We start from the raw sequence: 21,717 nt of genomic DNA on the forward strand, positions 1-21,717 counted from the left end.
GCAGCTGCTAGGCCGTCTCTGGCTGCTTAAAGGCCTTGTGGGCGTCGACACGTCTGATCTGTGTACCAACACACGCGCGCGCGCGCGCACGCACACACACACACACACACACACAGTCACACTGTGTTATTCATACTGAAATCATAAATACTAAACTAGAGAAACGGCTGGATGGCTTACACCCTCCTTCCAGTGAGAGATGGCTTACACCCTCCTTCCAGTGAGAGATGGCTTACACCCTCCTTCCAGTGAGAGGCTTACACCCTCCTTCCAGTGAGAGGATGGCTTACACCCTCCTTCCAGTGAGAGGATGGCTTACACCCTCCTTCCAGTGAGAGGATGGCTTACACCCTCCTTCCAGTGAGAGGATGGCCCTTACACCCTCCTTCCAGTGAGAGCGCAAAATCTATCTTGGAAGAGCCACCCATCGACTGATCTAATATACGGCAACCTTCCCTGTGTTTCTACACTAGTCCACCCATCGACTAATCTAATATACGGCAACCTTCCCTGTGTTTCTACACTAGTCCACCCATCGACTGATCTAATATACGGCAACCTTCCCTGTGTTTCTACACTAGTCCACCCATCGACTGATCTAATATACGGCAACCTTCCCTGTGTTTCTACACTAGTCCACCCATCGACTAATCTAATATACGGCAACCTTCCCTGTGTTTCTTCACTAGTCCACCCATCGACTGATCTAATATACGGCAACCTTCCCTGTGTTTCTTCACTAGTCCACCCATCGACTAATCTAATATACGGCAACCTTCCCTGTGTTTCTACACTAGTCCACACATCGACTAATCTAATATACGGCAACCTTCCCTGTGTTTCTACACTAGTCCACCCATCGACTAATCTAATATACGGCAACCTTCCCTGTGTTTCTACACTAGTCCACCCATCGACTGATCTAATATACGGCAACCTTCCCTGTGTTTCTACACTAGTCCACCCATCGACTAATCTAATATACGGCAACCTTCCCTGTGTTTCTTCACTAGTCCACCCATCGACTGATCTAATATACGGCAACCTTCCCTGTGTTTCTTCACTAGTCCACCCATCGACTGATCTAATATACGGCAACCTTCCCTGTGTTTCTTCACTAGTCCACCCATCGACTGATCTAATATACGGCAACCTTCCCTGTGTTTCTACACTAGTCCACCCATCGACTGATCTAATATATGGCAACCTTCCCTGTGTTTCTACACTAGTCCACCCATCGACTAATCTAATATACGGCAACCTTCCCTGTGTTTCTACACTAGTCCACACATCGACTAATCTAATATACGGCAACCTTCCCTGTGTTTCTACACTAGTCCACCCATCGACTGATCTAATATACGGCAACCTTCCCTGTGTTTCTACACTAGTCCACCCATCGACTGATCTAATATACGGCAACCTTCCCTGTGTTTCTACACTAGTCCACCCATCGACTGATCTAATATACGGCAACCTTCCCTGTGTTTCTTCACTAGTCCGATCCAGAAGAACACAGTTTGTCGGCCACTGCTACAGAGCTGACAATGAGGTTATATATTCCCTTCTTCTCTGGAGTCCTGCCTCAAAGCAGACCAGAGGTAGAAAGCTGTCGTTCCCTGATGTCATCGCTAGGGACACATGCATCAGTAAGCAGGAACTGGGGATGGCAATGAAGGACCGGGAAGTCTGGCGTGTTATTGTGAAATCCATGATCTCGACAGGAAGTCTGGCGTGGCGTTGTGAAGTCTTACGCAAGAAAGAGGCAACCACTGTCATCAGGCAGGAGCGGAACTTCCTTTTCCCTCAAACCGGAAGAATGACAATAAAAGCTCTCGTAGCCTGCAGCTACAACATGACGTAACGATATCATCCTGATGACTACAAAACAATGACTACAACATGACGTAACGATATCATCCTGATGACTACAAAACAATGACTACAACATGACGTAACGATATCATCCTGATGACTACAAAACAATGACTACAACATGACGTAACGATATCATCCTGATGACTACAAAACAATACTACAACATGACGCAACGATATCATCCTGATGACTACAAAACAATGACTACAACATGACGTAACGATATCATCCTGATGACTACAAAACAATGACTACAACATGACGTAGCGATAAGACTACAAAACAATGACTACAACATGACGTAACGATATCATCCTGATGACTACAAAACAATGACTACAACATGACGTAGGGATATGACTACAAAACAATGACTACAACATGACGTAGCGATATGACTACAAAACAATGACTACAACATGACGTAGCGATATGACTACAAAACAATGACTACAACATGACGTAACGATATCATCCTGATGACTGACTACAAAACAATGACTACAACATGACGTAGCGATAAGACTACAAAACAATGACTACAACATGACGTAACAATATCATCCTGATGACTACAAAACAATGACTACAACATGACATAGCGATATGACTACAAAACAATGACTACAACATGACGTAGCGATATGACTACAAAACAATGACTACAACATGACGTAACGATATCATCCTGATGACTACAAAACAATGACTACAACATGATGTAACGATATCATCCTGATGACTTCAAAACAATGACTACAACATGACGTAGCGATATGACTACAAAACAATGACTACAACATGACGTAACGATATCATCCTGAGGACTACAAAACAATACTACAACATGACGTAACGATATCCTGCTGATGACTACAAAACAACGACTACAACATGAGTTGTTCTCGCTGTTTCTCTGCAAGACATTACTCTATAAGCCATATCTCCAAAACTGGTGGGTCAAACTGAACAACCAATATGTTAATTTGAAGCTATGATTCGCTGCTTTCATATGACATGAAAAAACAAAAAAATCCAATGGCAGTCCCTCAGTCAAATTTGGTCACAAATAAAGGTCAAAGGACAAATTACTGAATTATGCCAGACATGCTAGACTGAAGTAACTAAATTGTGTCCCTTTTAAATTGAACTACACCATATGGGCGTGTTCACGCGCACACGCACACGCACTGACGTGAACACACACACACACACACACACACACACACACACACACACACACACACACACACACACACACACACACACACACACACACACACACACACACACACACACACACACGTGCAGAACATGCAGGGCACACACACTCGCATGTGCACAAAAAGTGCACACATACGCACAATATTTTGTGCAATCATCACCTTATGGACAGTTCCCCCAAATGGCTGCTGTGTGTGTGTGTGTGTGTGTGTGTGTGTGTGTGTGTGTGTGTGTGTGTGTGTGTGTGTGTGTGTGTGTGTGTGTGTGTGTGTGTGTGTAACTGCTGAATGTCATGCGCACGCACGCATGCACGCACGCACGCACGCACGCACGCACACACGCACACACACACACACACACACAGCAAAATAACTGCAGAGTCGACTAGTCTCCACTAGACCTCTTTCTGTCTTTCTTCTGTCGCTTCTCTCTGTCTCTGTCTCTGTCTCTCTCTCTCTCTGTATCTCTCTCTCTCTCTCTCTCTCTCTCTCTCTCTGTCTCTCTCTCTCTCTCTCTCTCTCTGTATCTCTGTATCCATCTCTCTCTCTCTCTCTCTCTCTCTCTCTCTCTCTCTCTCTCTCTCTCTCTCTCTCTCTCTCTCTCTCTCTCTCTCTCTCTCTCTCTCTCTGTATCTCTGTATCCCTCTCTCTCTCTCTCTCTAATGCACACACCTTCCAACACATCTTCCCACGCTATACCTAGAAGGGATATGTCCTCTCTCTCAATGTCCTTTGAGGAGCGAGCACACACACGCACGCACACACGCACGCACACACACACACACCCCCTGGAGAGCACAGAGACATCAATCTCTGCCATGATTCACCTTCCGCTATCCTAGAGAGAGAGAGAGAGAGAGAGAGAGAGAGAGAGAGAGAGAGAGAGACCCAACACCCTAATAGACCAAAAGCCAAAACCAACAATTCTTCCTAAATACATCCCGTTAGAACAAACAATCTCGGCCTGAACATCAGCAGCACAGGGAATAGAACTACAACCTAATAGAACTACAACCTAATAGAACTACAACCTGAACATCAGCAGGGAATAGAACTACAACCTAATAGAACTACAACCTAATAGAACTACAACCTGAACGTCATCAGGGAATAGAACTACAACCTAATAGAACTACAACCTGAACATCATCAGGGAATAGAACTACAACATAATAGAACTACAACATAATAGAACTACAACATAATAGAACTACAATCTGAACATCAGCAGGGAATAGAACTACAACCTAATAGAACTACAACCTAATAGAACTACAACCTGAACATCACAGGGAATAGAACTACAACCTGAATAGAACTACAACCTAATAGAACTACAACCTAATAGAACTACAAAACATCAGCAGGGAATAGAACTACAACCTAATAGAACTACAACCTAATAGAACTACAACCTGAACATCACAGGGAATAGAACTACAACCTGAATAGAACTACAACCTGAACATCACAGGGAATAGAACTACAACCTGAATAGAACTACAACCTGAATAGAACTACAACCTGAACATCACAGGGAATAGAACTACAACCTGAATAGAACTACAACCTGAATAGAACTACAACCTGACAAGGAATAGAACTACAACCGAGCTGTGAAGGACCTGAGAGACGAGGCAGGACGGGCCTTCTATGCCATCAGAAGAAACCACTAAAATAGACCATATAATATCTGTCAAACTCAAGGTCCCCCGGGGGTCAAATCAAACCCCGGGGGTCAAATCAGGGGCCCGGGGGTCAAATCAAACCCCGGGGGTCAAATCAGGGGCCCGGGGGTCAAATCAGGCCCGTGAATGAATTATCTTTGGCCCGCGGGATGATATTTAATCAGTATTAGAACTGGCCCTCTGGTATATTGCACGGACCACCATAATACTACAAGTCCCACAATGCACTGTGAGTGCATTGGCCTTAAGTCTTTAAAATGAGAGATCTTGTAGATCTGTTCTCAGTGGAGATAGATTTAAAATGAGGCACAAATGTCACAGTGCACAGCCCTGAGGCACTCCGCTCCACGTGAACCTCACGGGCCCGGGTCGGACGCATGTATTAATAATTAAGGTCGCGCTCGTTTCGGGTCGGACACAAAGCTGTCGGGCTCGGGTCGGGCTAGGGTTAGGGTCGCGCTGGAAGAAGTCGTCCCGATCCCGGCTTTAATATACACACGCACATATAGGCTACATACACACACACACGCGCACGCACGCACGCACGCACGCACGCACGCACGCACGCACGCACGCACGCACGCACGCACGCACGCACGCACGCACGCACGCACGCACGCACGCACGCTGTTCTTTCTGTCCAGTCATGTCCAGCATGGCAATGTTACAGGAAGTAAAAATCAATTCATCTGATTGGACGCCAGCCCTTCATCATTCTATCAATTACACACACACACACACACACACACACACACACACACACACACACACACACACACACACACACACACACACACACACACAGGGACACGTGGCCGGACAGTGGTGTCAGGTTTTTATATGAAAGCGATACACAGATTGACCTGAGAAGATGCATGAGCACGTGCCTGGGGTAAGAATTTTCTATGGCTGCCAATGCAACTTGGTCCAATCCTTAATCACATACGGACAAAAATCTATGCCGATGCTATCTAACTTGCGGAGGTAGCGTGCCTTGTCCACGGGCAACAGATCAACGTATGGCATTGCAAATACGTTTGATAATCGCTATTCTGCTCAATATTGTTTTGAAAATGCCGCAAATTGCATTGCAGTGAGCGAGCGCAAATCACAACTTCCCCTGGTTGTGGGCGGAGTCACAGTTTGAGGCGCTGTTTACGCGCTGTGGTGTCAGTGTATCCTCGCGTGCACGCTCGCTCGCGCATGAACGCACGCACGCACGCACGCACGCACGCACGCACGCACGCACGCACGCACGCACGCACGCACGCACGCACGCACGCACGCACGCACGCACGCTGTCTTTATGTGCATAGCTGCTCAAAATGCGATATTCGGGGCTTGATTAGAGATTAATTTGACTTAGATATGAAAAAATACAACGATCGCAGCATCTGTGAACGCATCGGGACAGAACACTGTGAATTACAGAACACTGTGAACGCATCGGGACAGAACACTGTGAATTACAGAACACTGTGAACGCATCGGGACAGATCACTGTGAACGCATCGGGGACAGAACACTGTGAACGCATCGGGGACAGAACACTGTGAACGCATCGGGACAGATCACTGTGAACGCATCGGGACAGAACACTGTGAACGCATCGGGACAGAACACTGTGAACGCATCGGGGACAGAACACTGTGAACGCATCGGGACAGAACACTGTGAACGCATCGGGACAGAACACTGTGAACGCATCGGGGACAGAACACTGTGAACGCATCGGGACAGAACACTGTGAACGCATCGGGACAGAACACTGTGAACGCATCGGGGACAGAACACTGTGAACGCATCGGGGACAGAACACTGTGAACGCATCGGGGACAGAACACTGTGAACGCATCGGGGACAGAACACTGTGAACGCATCGGGGACAGAACACTGTGAACGCATCGGGACAGAACACTGTGAACGCATCGGGGACAGAACACTGTGAACGCATCGGGACAGAACACTGTGAACGCATCGGGACAGAACACTGTGAACGCATCGGGGACAGAACACTGTGAACGCATCGGGACAGAACACTGTGAACGCATCGGGACAGAACACTGTGAACGCATCGGGGACAGAACACTGTGAACGCATCGGGGACAGAACACTGTGAACGCATCGGGGACAGAACACTGTGAACGCATCGGGGACAGAACACTGTGAACGCATCGGGACAGAACACTGTGAACGCATCGGGGACAGAACACTGTGAACGCATCGGGACAGAACACTGTGAACGCATCGGGACAGAACACTGTGAACGCATCGGGACAGAACACTGTGAACGCATCGGGACAGAACACTGTGAACGCATCGGGACAGAACACTGTGAACGCATCGGGACAGAACACTGTGAACGCATCGGGACAGAACACTGTGAACGCATCGGGACAGAACACTGTGAACGCATCGGGACAGATCACTGTGAACGCATCGGGACAGAACACTGTGAACGCATCGGGACAGATCACTGTGAACGCATCGGGGACAGAACACTGTGAACGCATCGGGACAGAACACTGTGAACGCATCGGGACAGAACACTGTGAACGCATCGGGGACAGAACACTGTGAACGCATCGGGACAGAACACTGTGAACGCATCGGGACAGAACACTGTGAACGCATCGGGACAGATCACTGTGAACGCATCGGGGACAGAACACTGTGAACGCATCGGGACAGAACACTGTGAACGCATCGGGACAGAACACTGTGAACGCATCGGGACAGATCACTGTGAACGCATCGGGACAGAACACTGTGAACGCATCGGGACAGAACACTGTGAACGCATCGGGACAGATCACTGTGAACGCATCGGGGACAGAACACTGTGAACGCATCGGGACAGAACACTGTGAACGCATCGGGGACAGAACACTGTGAACGCATCGGGGACAGAACACTGTGAACGCATCGGGACAGAACACTGTGAACGCATCGGGACAGAACACTGTGAACGCATCGGGGACAGAACACTGTGAACGCATCGGGACAGATCACTGTGACGCACGCACGCACGCACGCACGCACGCACGCACGCACGCACGCACGCACGCACGCACGCACGCACGCACGCACGCACGCACGCACGCACGCACGCTGTCTTTATGTGCATAGCTGCTCAAAATGCGATATTCGGGGCTTGATTAGAGATTAATTTGACTTAGATATGAAAAAATACAACGATCGCAGCATCTGTGAACGCATCGGGACAGAACACTGTGAATTACAGAACACTGTGAACGCATCGGGACAGAACACTGTGAATTACAGAACACTGTGAACGCATCGGGACAGATCACTGTGAACGCATCGGGGACAGAACACTGTGAACGCATCGGGACAGATCACTGTGAACGCATCGGGACAGATCACTGTGAACGCATCGGGACAGAACACTGTGAACGCATCGGGACAGAACACTGTGAACGCATCGGGACAGAACACTGTGAACGCATCGGGACAGAACACTGTGAACGCATCGGGACAGAACACTGTGAACGCATCGGGACAGATCACTGTGAACGCATCGGGACAGAACACTGTGAACGCATCGGGACAGAACACTGTGAACGCATCGGGGACAGAACACTGTGAACGCATCGGGACAGAACACTGTGAACGCATCGGGACAGAACACTGTGAACGCATCGGGGACAGAACACTGTGAACGCATCGGGACAGAACACTGTGAACGCATCGGGACAGAACACTGTGAACGCATCGGGGACAGAACACTGTGAACGCATCGGGACAGAACACTGTGAACGCATCGGGACAGAACACTGTGAACGCATCGGGACAGAACACTGTGAACGCATCGGGACAGAACACTGTGAACGCATCGGGACAGAACACTGTGAACGCATCGGGACAGAACACTGTGAACGCATCGGGGACAGATCACTGTGAACGCATCGGGACAGATCACTGTGAACGCATCGGGACAGAACACTGTGAACGCATCGGGACAGATCACTGTGAACGCATCGGGGACAGAACACTGTGAACGCATCGGGACAGAACACTGTGAACGCATCGGGACAGATCACTGTGAACGCATCGGGACAGATCACTGTGAACGCATCGGGACAGATCACTGTGAACGCATCGGGACAGAACACTGTGAACGCATCGGGGACAGAACACTGTGAACGCATCGGGACAGATCACTGTGAACGCATCGGGACAGATCACTGTGAACGCATCGGGACAGAACACTGTGAACGCATCGGGACAGAACACTGTGAACGCATCGGGACAGATCACTGTGAACGCATCGGGACAGAACACTGTGAACGCATCGGGACAGATCACTGTGAACGCATCGGGGACAGAACACTGTGAACGCATCGGGACAGAACACTGTGAACGCATCGGGACAGAACACTGTGAACGCATCGGGGACAGAACACTGTGAACGCATCGGGACAGAACACTGTGAACGCATCGGGACAGAACACTGTGAACGCATCGGGACAGATCACTGTGAACGCATCGGGGACAGAACACTGTGAACGCATCGGGACAGAACACTGTGAACGCATCGGGACAGAACACTGTGAACGCATCGGGACAGAACACTGTGAACGCATCGGGACAGAACACTGTGAACGCATCGGGGACAGAACACTGTGAACGCATCGGGACAGATCACTGTGAACGCATCGGGACAGAACACTGTGAACGCATCGGGACAGAACACTGTGAACGCATCGGGACAGATCACTGTGAACGCATCGGGGACAGAACACTGTGAACGCATCGGGACAGAACACTGTGAACGCATCGGGGACAGAACACTGTGAACGCATCGGGGACAGAACACTGTGAACGCATCGGGACAGAACACTGTGAACGCATCGGGACAGAACACTGTGAACGCATCGGGGACAGAACACTGTGAACGCATCGGGACAGATCACTGTGAACGCATCGGGACAGAACACTGTGAACGCATCGGGACAGAACACTGTGAACGCATCGGGGACAGAACACTGTGAACGCATCGGGACAGATCACTGTGAACGCATCGGGGACAGAACACTGTGAACGCATCGGGACAGAACACTGTGAACGCATCGGGACAGAACACTGTGAACGCATCGGGACAGATCACTGTGAACGCATCGGGGACAGAACACTGTGAACGCATCGGGACAGAACACTGTGAACGCATCGGGACAGAACACTGTGAACGCATCGGGGACAGAACACTGTGAACGCATCGGGGACAGAACACTGTGAACGCATCGGGACAGAACACTGTGAACGCATCGGGACAGAACACTGTGAACGCATCGGGACAGATCACTGTGACAACGCATCGGGACAGATCACTGTGACAACGCATCGGGACAGAACACTGTGAACGCATCGGGACAGATCACTGTGAACGCATCGGGACAGATCACTGTGACAACGCATCGGGACAGAACACTGTGAACGCATCGGGACAGAACACTGTGAACGCATCGGGACAGAACACTGTGAACGCATCGGGGACAGATCACTGTGAACGCATCGGGACAGAACACTGTGAACGCATCGGGGACAGATCACTGTGAACGCATCGGGACAGAACACTGTGAACGCATCGGGACAGATCACTGTGAACGCATCGGGGACAGATCACTGTGAACGCATCGGGACAGATCACTGTGAACGCATCGGGACAGATCACTGTGAACGCATCGGGGACAGATCACTGTGAACGCATCGGGACAGAACACTGTGAACGCATCGGGACAGATCACTGTGAACGCATCGGGACAGATCACTGTGAACGCATCGGGGACAGAACACTGTGAACGCATCGGGACAGATCACTGTGAACGCATCGGGGACAGAACACTGTGAACGCATCGGGACAGATCACTGTGAACGCATCGGGGACAGATCACTGTGAACGCATCGGGACAGATCACTGTGAACGCATCGGGACAGAACACTGTGAACGCATCGGGACAGAACACTGTGAACGCATCGGGACAGAACACTGTGAACGCATCGGGGACAGATCACTGTGAACGCATCGGGACAGAACACTGTGAACGCATCGGGACAGAACACTGTGAACGCATCGGGGACAGAACACTGTGAACGCATCGGGACAGAACACTGTGAACGCATCGGGACAGAACACTGTGAACGCATCGGGACAGAACACTGTGAACGCATCGGGACAGAACACTGTGAACGCATCGGGGACAGATCACTGTGAACGCATCGGGGACAGAACACTGTGAACGCATCGGGACAGAACACTGTGAACGCATCGGGGACAGATCACTGTGAACGCATCGGGGACAGAACACTGTGAACGCATCGGGACAGAACACTGTGAACGCATCGGGACAGAACACTGTGAACGCATCGGGACAGAACACTGTGAACGCATCGGGGACAGATCACTGTGAACGCATCGGGACAGAACACTGTGAACGCATCGGGGACAGATCACTGTGAACGCATCGGGACAGAACACTGTGAACGCATCGGGACAGATCACTGTGAACGCATCGGGGACAGATCACTGTGAACGCATCGGGACAGAACACTGTGAACGCATCGGGACAGAACACTGTGAACGCATCGGGGACAGATCACTGTGAACGCATCGGGACAGAACACTGTGAACGCATCGGGACAGAACACTGTGAACGCATCGGGACAGAACACTGTGAACGCATCGGGACAGAACACTGTGAACGCATCGGGGACAGAACACTGTGAACGCATCGGGACAGAACACTGTGAACGCATCGGGACAGATCACTGTGAACGCATCGGGACAGAACACTGTGAACGCATCGGGACAGAACACTGTGAACGCATCGGGACAGAACACTGTGAACGCATCGGGACAGAACACTGTGAACGCATCGAGACAGATCACTGTGAACGCATCGGGACAGAACACTGTGAACGCATCGGGACAGATCACTGTGAACGCATCGGGACAGAACACTGTGAACGCATCGGGACAGAACACTGTGAACGCATCGGGACAGATCACTGTGAACGCATCGGGGACAGAACACTGTGAACGCATCGGGACAGAACACTGTGAACGCATCGGGGACAGATCACTGTGAACGCATCGGGACAGAACACTGTGAACGCATCGGGACAGAACACTGTGAACGCATCGGGACAGAACACTGTGAACGCATCGGGACAGATCACTGTGACAACACATCGGGACAGATCACTGTGAACGCATCGGGACAGAACACTGTGAACGCATCGGGACAGAACACTGTGAACGCATCGGGACAGAACACTGTGAACGCATCGGGACAGAACACTGTGAACGCATCGGGACAGATCACTGTGAACGCATCGGGACAGAACACTGTGAACGCATCGGGACAGAACACTGTGAACGCATCGGGACAGAACACTGTGAACGCATCGGGACAGATCACTGTGAACGCATCGGGACAGAACACTGTGAACGCATCGGGACAGAACACTGTGAACGCATCGGGACAGAACACTGTGAACGCATCGGGACAGAACACTGTGAACGCATCGGGACAGAACACTGTGAACGCATCGGGACAGAACACTGTGAACGCATCGGGACAGATCACTGTGAACGCATCGGGACAGAACACTGTGAACGCATCGGGACAGAACACTGTGAACGCATCGGGACAGAACACTGTGAACGCATCGGGACAGAACACTGTGAACGCATCGGGACAGAACACTGTGAACGCATCGGGACAGAACACTGTGAACGCATCGGGACAGAACACTGTGAACGCATCGGGACAGAACACTGTGAACGCATCGGGACAGAACACTGTGAACGCATCGGGACAGAACACTGTGAACGCATCGGGACAGAACACTGTGAACGCATCGGGACAGAACACTGTGAACGCATCGGGACAGAACACTGTGAACGCATCGGGACAGAACACTGTGAACGCATCGGGACAGAACACTGTGAACGCATCGGGACAGAACACTGTGAACGCATCGGGACAGAACACTGTGAACGCATCGGGACAGAACACTGTGAACGCATCGGGACAGAACACTGTGAACGCATCGGGACAGAACACTGTGAACGCATCGGGACAGAACACTGTGAACGCATCGGGACAGAACACTGTGAACGCATCGGGACAGAACACTGTGAACGCATCGGGACAGAACACTGTGAACGCATCGGGACAGAACACTGTGAACGCATCGGGACAGAACACTGTGAACGCATCGGGACAGAACACTGTGAACGCATCGGGACAGAACACTGTGAACGCATCGGGACAGAACACTGTGAACGCATCGGGACAGAACACTGTGAACGCATCGGGACAGAACACTGTGAACGCATCGGGACAGAACACTGTGAACGCATCGGGACAGAACACTGTGAACGCATCGGGACAGAACACTGTGAACGCATCGGGACAGAACACTGTGAACGCATCGGGACAGAACACTGTGAACGCATCGGGACAGAACACTGTGAACGCATCGGGACAGAACACTGTGAACGCATCGGGACAGAACACTGTGAACGCATCGGGACAGAACACTGTGAACGCATCGGGACACTGACGCACGGGACAGAACACTGTGAACGCATCGGGACAGAACACTGTGAACGCATCGGGGACAGAACACTGTGAACGCATCGGGACAGATCACTGTGAACGCATCGGGACAGAACACTGTGAACGCATCGGGACAGAACACTGTGAACGCATCGGGACAGATCACTGTGAACGCATCGGGACAGAACACTGTGAACGCATCGGGACAGAACACTGTGAACGCATCGGGACAGAACACTGTGAACGCATCGGGACAGAACACTGTGAACGCATCGGGACAGAACACTGTGAACGCATCGGGACAGAACACTGTGAACGCATCGGGACAGAACACTGTGAACGCATCGGGACAGAACACTGTGAACGCATCGGGACAGAACACTGTGAACGCATCGGGACAGAACACTGTGAACGCATCGGGACAGAACACTGTGAACGCATCGGGACAGAACACTGTGAACGCATCGGGACAGAACACTGTGAACGCATCGGGACAGAACACTGTGAACGCATCGGGACAGAACACTGTGAACGCATCGGGACAGAACACTGTGAACGCATCGGGACAGAACACTGTGAACGCATCGGGACAGAACACTGTGAACGCATCGGGACAGAACACTGTGAACGCATCGGGACAGAACACTGTGAACGCATCGGGACAGAACACTGTGAACGCATCGGGACAGAACACTGTGAACGCATCGGGACAGAACACTGTGAACGCATCGGGACAGAACACTGTGAACGCATCGGGACAGAACACTGTGAACGCATCGGGACAGAACACTGTGAACGCATCGGGGACAGATCACTGTGAACGCATCGGGACAGAACACTGTGAACGCATCGGGACAGAACACTGTGAACGCATCGGGACAGAACACTGTGAACGCATCGGGACAGAACACTGTGAACGCATCGGGGACAGAACACTGTGAACGCATCGGGACAGAACACTGTGAACGCATCGGGGACAGATCACTGTGAACGCATCGGGACAGAACACTGTGAACGCATCGGGACAGAACACTGTGAACGCATCGGGACAGAACACTGTGAACGCATCGGGGACAGATCACTGTGAACGCATCGGACAGAACACTGTGAACGCATCGGGACAGAACACTGTGAACGCATCGGGACAGAACACTGTGAACGCATCGGGACAGATCACTGTGAACGCATCGGGACAGAACACTGTGAACGCATCGGGACAGAACACTGTGAACGCATCGGGGACAGATCACTGTGAACGCATCGGGACAGATCACTGTGAACGCATCGGGACAGAACACTGTGAACGCATCGGGACAGAACACTGTGAACGCATCGGGACAGAACACTGTGAACGCATCGGGGACAGAACACTGTGAACGCATCGGGACAGAACACTGTGAACGCATCGGGGACAGAACACTGTGAACGCATCGGGGACAGAACACTGTGAACGCATCGGGACAGAACACTGTGAACGCATCGGGACAGAACACTGTGAACGCATCGGGACAGAACACTGTGAACGCATCGGGGACAGATCACTGTGAACGCATCGGGACAGATCACTGTGAACGCATCGGGACAGAACACTGTGAACGCATCGGGACAGAACACTGTGAACGCATCGGGACAGAACACTGTGAACGCATCGGGACAGAACACTGTGAACGCATCGGACAGAACACTGTGAACGCATCGGGGACAGAACACTGTGAACGCATCGGGACAGAACACTGTGAACGCATCGGGGACAGAACACTGTGAACGCATCGGGACAGAACACTGTGAACGCATCGGGACAGAACACTGTGAACGCATCGGGACAGAACACTGTGAACGCATCGGGACAGAACACTGTGAACGCATCGGGACAGAACACTGTGAACGCATCGGGGACAGAACACTGTGAACGCATCGGGGACAGAACACTGTGAACGCATCGGGACAGAACACTGTGAACGCATCGGGGACAGAACACTGTGAACGCATCGGGGACAGATCACTGTGAACGCATCGGGGACAGAACACTGTGAACGCATCGGGACAGAACACTGTGAACGCATCGGGACAGATCACTGTGAACGCATCGGGACAGAACACTGTGAACGCATCGGGACAGAACACTGTGAACGCATCGGGACAGAACACTGTGAACGCATCGGGACAGAACACTGTGAACGCATCGGGACAGAACACTGTGAACGCATCGGGACAGATCACTGTGAACGCATCGGGACAGAACACTGTGAACGCATCGGGACAGAACACTGTGAACGCATCGGGACAGAACACTGTGAACGCATCGGGACAGAACACTGTGAACGCATCGGGACAGAACACTGTGAACGCATCGGGACAGAACACTGTGAACGCATCGGGACAGAACACTGTGAACGCATCGGGACAGAACACTGTGAACGCATCGGGACAGAACACTGTGAACGCATCGGGACAGAACACTGTGAACGCATCGGGACAGATCACTGTGAACGCATCGGGACAGAACACTGTGAACGCATCGGGACAGAACACTGTGAACGCATCGGGACAGAACACTGTGAACGCATCGGGACAGAACACTGTGAACGCATCGGGACAGATCACTGTGAACGCATCGGGACAGAACACTGTGAACGCATCGGGACAGAACACTGTGAACGCATCGGGGACAGATCACTGTGAACGCATCGGGACAGATCACTGTGAACGCATCGGGACAGAACACTGTGAACGCATCGGGACAGAACACTGTGAACGCATCGGGACAGAACACTGTGAACGCATCGGGGACAGAACACTGTGAACGCATCGGGACAGAACACTGTGAACGCATCGGGGACAGAACACTGTGAACGCATCGGGACAGAACACTGTGAACGCATCGGGACAGAACACTGTGAACGCATCGGGACAGAACACTGTGAACGCATCGGGACAGAACACTGTGAACGCATCGGGGACAGAACACTGTGAACGCATCGGGACAGAACACTGTGAACGCATCGGGACAGATCACTGTGAACGCATCGGGACAGATCACTGTGAACGCATCGGGACAGAACACTGTGAACGCATCGGGACAGAACACTGTGAACGCATCGGGACAGAACACTGTGAACGCATCGGGACAGATCACTGTGAACGCATCGGGGACAGAACACTGTGAACGCATCGGGACAGAACACTGTGAACGCATCGGGGACAGAACACTGTGAACGCATCGGGGACAGAACACTGTGAACGCATCGGGGACAGATCACTGTGAACGCATCGGGACAGAACACTGTGAACGCATCGGGACAGAACACTGTGAACGCATCGGGACAGAACACTGTGAACGCATCGGGACAGAACACTGTGAACGCATCGGGACAGAACACTGTGAACGCATCGGGACAGAACACTGTGAACGCATCGGGACAGAACACTGTGAACGCATCGGGACAGATCACTGTGAACGCATCGGGACAGATCACTGTGAACGCATCGGGACAGAACACTGTGAACGCATCGGGGACAGATCACTGTGAACGCATCGGGGACAGAACACTGTGACACACACTCAGAAAGCTAGTGGAAGTTTACGTCCGTTAAACCGGAAATGACGACGGTCAGATTCGGAATTCGGTCAAAATCGTCATAATGGTGAAGTTAGCGCCACCATCAGGCCTGGGTGTCTAATACTAGGTATGTGTTAGTTAGCGCCACCATCAGGACTGGGTGTGTAATAATAGGTATGTGTTAGTTAGCGCCACCATCAGGACTGGGTGTGTAATACTAGGTATTTGACGTTAAAATGAGATTCAGGGCTATATCTTGTGCCACCTCTTAACCTTTATCCCTAAACTAATTTGCCATTTTTTACTATTTTTAAAAAACCCTTTAAAATGGTTCAAATAGCCGATCTACAAGCTCACAACGTCTCTTTGTAGATCGGCTAGTTGAACTATGAGGCACAAAATGGAGCCCATAGTGTGTATATCACGGATTTTTCTATTGGCATTACAATGATGAATTAAAATCATGAATAGTGCAGGTAGAAGGTAGAAGGAACAATCTACTGTTAATTAGGGGCCATAAGAGGCACAATCTACTGTTAATTAGGGGCCATAAGAGGCACAATCTACTGTTAATTAGGGGCCATAAGAGGCACAATCTACTCTTAATTAGGGGCCATAAGAGGCACAATCTACTGTTAATTAGGGGCCATAAGAGGCACAATCTACTGTTAATTAGGGGCCATAAGAGGCGCAATCTACTCTTAATTAGGGGCCATAAGAGGCACAATCTACTGTTAATTAGGGGCCATAAGAGGCACAATCTACTCTTAATTAGGGGCCATAAGAGGCACAATCTACTGTTAATTAGGGGCCATAAGAGGCACAATCTACTGTTAATTAGGGGCCATAAGAGGCACAATCTACTGTTAATTAGGGGCCATAAGAGGCACTCTACTGTTAATTAGGGGCCATAAGAGGCACACTCTACTGTTAATTAGGGGTCATAAGAGGCACAATCTACTCTTAATTAGGGGCCATAAGAGGCACAATCTACTGTTAATTAGGGGCCATAAGAGGCACACTCTACTGTTAATTAGGGGCCATAAGAGGCACAATCTACTGTTAATTAGGGGCCATAAGAGGCACAATCTACTGTTAATTAGGGGCCATAAGAGGCACAATCTACTGTTAATTAGGGGCCATAAGAGGCACACTCTACTGTTAATTAGGGGCCATAAGAGGCACAATCTACTGTTAATTAGGGGCCATAAGAGGCACACTCTACTGTTAATTAGGGGCCATAAGAGGCACAATCTACTGTTAATTAGGGGCCATAAGAGGCACAATCTACTGTTAATTAGGGGCCATAAGAGGCACAATCTACTGTTAATTAGGGGCCATAAGAGGCACAATCTACTGTTAATTAGGGGCCATAAGAGGCACAATCTACTGTTAATTAGGGGCCATAAGAGGCACAATCTACTGTTAATTAGGGGCCATAAGAGGCACAATCTACTGTTAATTAGGGGCCATAAGAGGCACAATCTACTGTTAATTAGGGGCCATAAGAGGCACAATCTACTGTTAATTAGGGGCCATAAGAGGCACAATCTACTGTTAATTAGGGGCCATAAGAGGCACAATCTACTGTTAATTAGGGGCCATAAGAGGCACAATCTACTGTTAATTAGGGGCCATAAGAGGCACAATCTACTGTTAATTAGGGGCCATAAGAGGCACAATCTACTGTTAATTAGGGGCCATAAGAGGCACAATCTACTGTTAATTAGGGGCCATAAGAGGCACAATCTACTGTTAATTAGGGGCCATAAGAGGCACAATCTACTGTTAATTAGGGGCCATAAGAGGCACAATCTACTGTTAATTAGGGGCCATAAGAGGCACAATCTACTGTTAATTAGGGGCCATAAGAGGCACAATCTACTGTTAATTAGGGGCCATAAGAGGCACAATCTACTGTTAATTAGGGGCCATAAGAGGCACAATCTACTGTTAATTAGGGGCCATAAGAGGCACAATCTACTGTTAATTAGGGGCCATAAGAGGCACAATCTACTCTTAATTAGGGGCCATAAGAGGCACAATCTACTGTTAATTAGGGGCCATAAGAGGCACAATCTACTGTTAATTAGGGGCCATAAGAGGCACAATCTACTCTTAATTAGGGGCCATAAGAGGCACAATCTACTGTTAATTAGGGGCCATAAGAGGCACAATCTACTGTTAATTAGGGGCCATAAGAGGCACAATCTACTCTTAATTAGGGGCCATAAGAGGCACAATCTACTGTTAATTAGGGGCCATAAGAGGCACAATCTACTGTTAATTAGGGGCCATAAGAGGCACAATCTACTGTTAATTAGGGGCCATAAGAGGCACAATCTACTGTTAATTAGGGGCCATAAGAGGCACAATCTACTGTTAATTAGGGGCCATCAAGTGAACGCAGGCAAGAATACGGTTTAACCCACTGCCCTTCTTTTCTCTGTCTCTCTGCACCCCTCCCCCTCTCACACACACACACACACACACGCACCCACCCACACATGCACCCACCCACGCACACACACGCACGCACGCCATGCGCCAGAGGGGGTTTAAACAAGCCAAACGGCTCAGATAGAATCGACCCCCCTCCCCGTTTGATTCATGCATCAACAGACCGTCCGTCTGTCTGTCTGTCTGTCTGTCTGTCTGTCTGTCTGTCTGTCTGTCTGTCTGTCTGTCTGTCTGTCTGTCTGTCTGTCTGTCTGTCTGCCTGCCTGCCTGCCTGTCTGCCTGTCAGTGCAGCAAAGCATTATGGGCATTGTAGATATTCAGCAATCCAGCCAAACACACAGACCTCATAATGTTTCTGGCCACAGGGGGTGCTGCTGTTATCTCTACTACAAATATACTGTTAACATTGAGTGACTGCACTTTATTCCAGCTGTGAAATGTCCCTTTAACCCATTCAGGACGGGAACCAAATGGACCCTTATTAAATCTTTAACTCTTGAGAGTGTAAAATGAAAACAAATGATCCCTTACGGGTCCATTTGGTTTCATTTTACACTCTCAAGAGTTAAATTATTGTTAAACATCTACATTAGTTAATTTACAAGAAGTCTACACAAATAGAGAATGTTATTTGGTCAATGTTTGCCTCTTATCTCTCCTAATGGTATACCGACATCAATACAGCATGGAAATATGGACAAAACCTTCTTTAGTTTTGGGTCTGAGAGGCTAAATGTCATCAGATGGTGGTCCGTGGCTCAAATGCAGAATAAATAAATAATGGACCCTGGTCTGAAAAGGGTTGAAAGCCCCTGCTCTAGTACATGCGTGGAGGAGGAGACCCCTGCGTGGAGGAGGAGATCAAACACACACCGCTTTTTTGCAAGATGGAAAATTATTTTTTGCCATGGAAGGTTTTGCGCTTAATTACAATTGAATGTCAACCTCAATGGAAGACTCCATCCATCCATCCATCCATACATCCATACATCCATACATCCATACATCCATACATCCATACATCCATACATACATACATACATACATCCATCCATCCATCCATCCATCCATACATACATACATACATACATACAGCTGCAACATCAGTATTACAAAGAGAAGAGAGAATTCTACAAAGATACCGTCACCTGTCTGTCTGTCTGTCTGTCTGTCTGTCTGTCTGTCTGACATTAAACACACGGCCGACAGCATTGACCTACATTCACTCCAACTCTGACTCTGTGTGCGTGCGTGCGTGCGTGCGTGCGTGCGTGCGAGAGAGAGAGAGAGAGAGAACTGGAAACAAATGGACCCGGCCATGCAATAACGCACAGATGTCTGACAGACAGGTCAAGGACGTGACATGACAGACAGACAGACAGACAGACAGACAGACAGACAGACAGACAGACAGACAGACAGACAATAGATATAGATAGATAGAGACTGACCTCACAGTCATAGAGCTCAGAGAGCTGCTCTATGATCCACTCCTCCAGGTTCAGCCTCTTCCTCAGCTCCTTGCGGTCGTACTTCACGGTCACTTTGCCCTGCCGCCGCTGCACCGCGGCCGGGTCCCCCACCACCCCCCCCACGACCCCCAGGGGTGCTGGGGGGGGACCCCCCCCGGAGGGGGCCATGAGGGGACCCCCCCCGACCGGAGGCTGGAAGAATACCCCGCGTCCGGGGGCGCTGGTCTCTGTGCTCGCCGCGGACATGGTCGTAATGTATGGTGGGTGGGTGGGTTGGTTGGGTGGGGTTGATGGATGGATGGATGGGTGGGTTTGGGGGAGATTAACGCGTGCGGGACAGAGTGGTTTGCGTGAGCGTGGGTATTTCTTTTGCGGGAGAGGAGATGAGGAGAGATGAGGAGGAGAGGAGAGATGAGAGAGAGAGGAGACACAATGGGAGACGCTTTTAACCCAGCTGCTATTTAAAGGGAGGGGGAGGGGCTTAGGGCTGCAGGGACGTGCACACACAGGGATTCAGAGGGGCAGGGGGGCAGAGGGGCAGGGGGGGCAGGGGGGCAGAGGGACAGGGGGGCAGAGGGGCAGGGGGGGCAGGGGGGCAGAGGGACAGGGGGGCAGGAGGGTCAGGAGGGGCAGGAGCGGCAGGGGGGCAGGGGGGCAGGAGGGGCAGGAGGGCAAGAGGGGCAGGGGGGCAGGAGGGGCAGGGGGGCAGGAGGGTCAGGAGGGGCAGGAGGGGCAGGGGGGGCAGGGGGATAGGGGGTCAGGAGGGGCAGGAGGGGCAGGGGGATAGGGGGGCAGGAGGGGCAGGAGGGGCAGGGGGATAGGGGGGCAGGAGGGGCCGGACATTTGAA

At 50.6% G+C, this 21,717-nt stretch overlaps 1 protein-coding gene across 1 annotated transcript in view; it reads right to left on the minus strand.

The window, feature by feature from the left end:
• ppp1r14c (protein phosphatase 1, regulatory (inhibitor) subunit 14C) overlaps window positions 1-21,115 on the minus strand; it is a gene marked incomplete at both ends in the record, with an annotated part of 42,076 nt that extends 20,961 nt beyond the window's left edge. The window contains one exon of the mRNA XM_079531087.1: window positions 20,849-21,115. Coding sequence (XP_079387213.1) covers window positions 20,849-21,115 — 267 coding nt within the window. The remainder of the gene's footprint in view (window positions 1-20,848) is intronic.
• Window positions 21,116-21,717: the final 602 nt, after the last annotated feature.

Source organism: Electrona antarctica (assembly GCF_951216825.1).
Source record: "Electrona antarctica genome assembly, contig: scaffold_230, whole genome shotgun sequence".
Classification (NCBI taxonomy): Eukaryota; Metazoa; Chordata; class Actinopteri; order Myctophiformes; family Myctophidae; genus Electrona; species Electrona antarctica.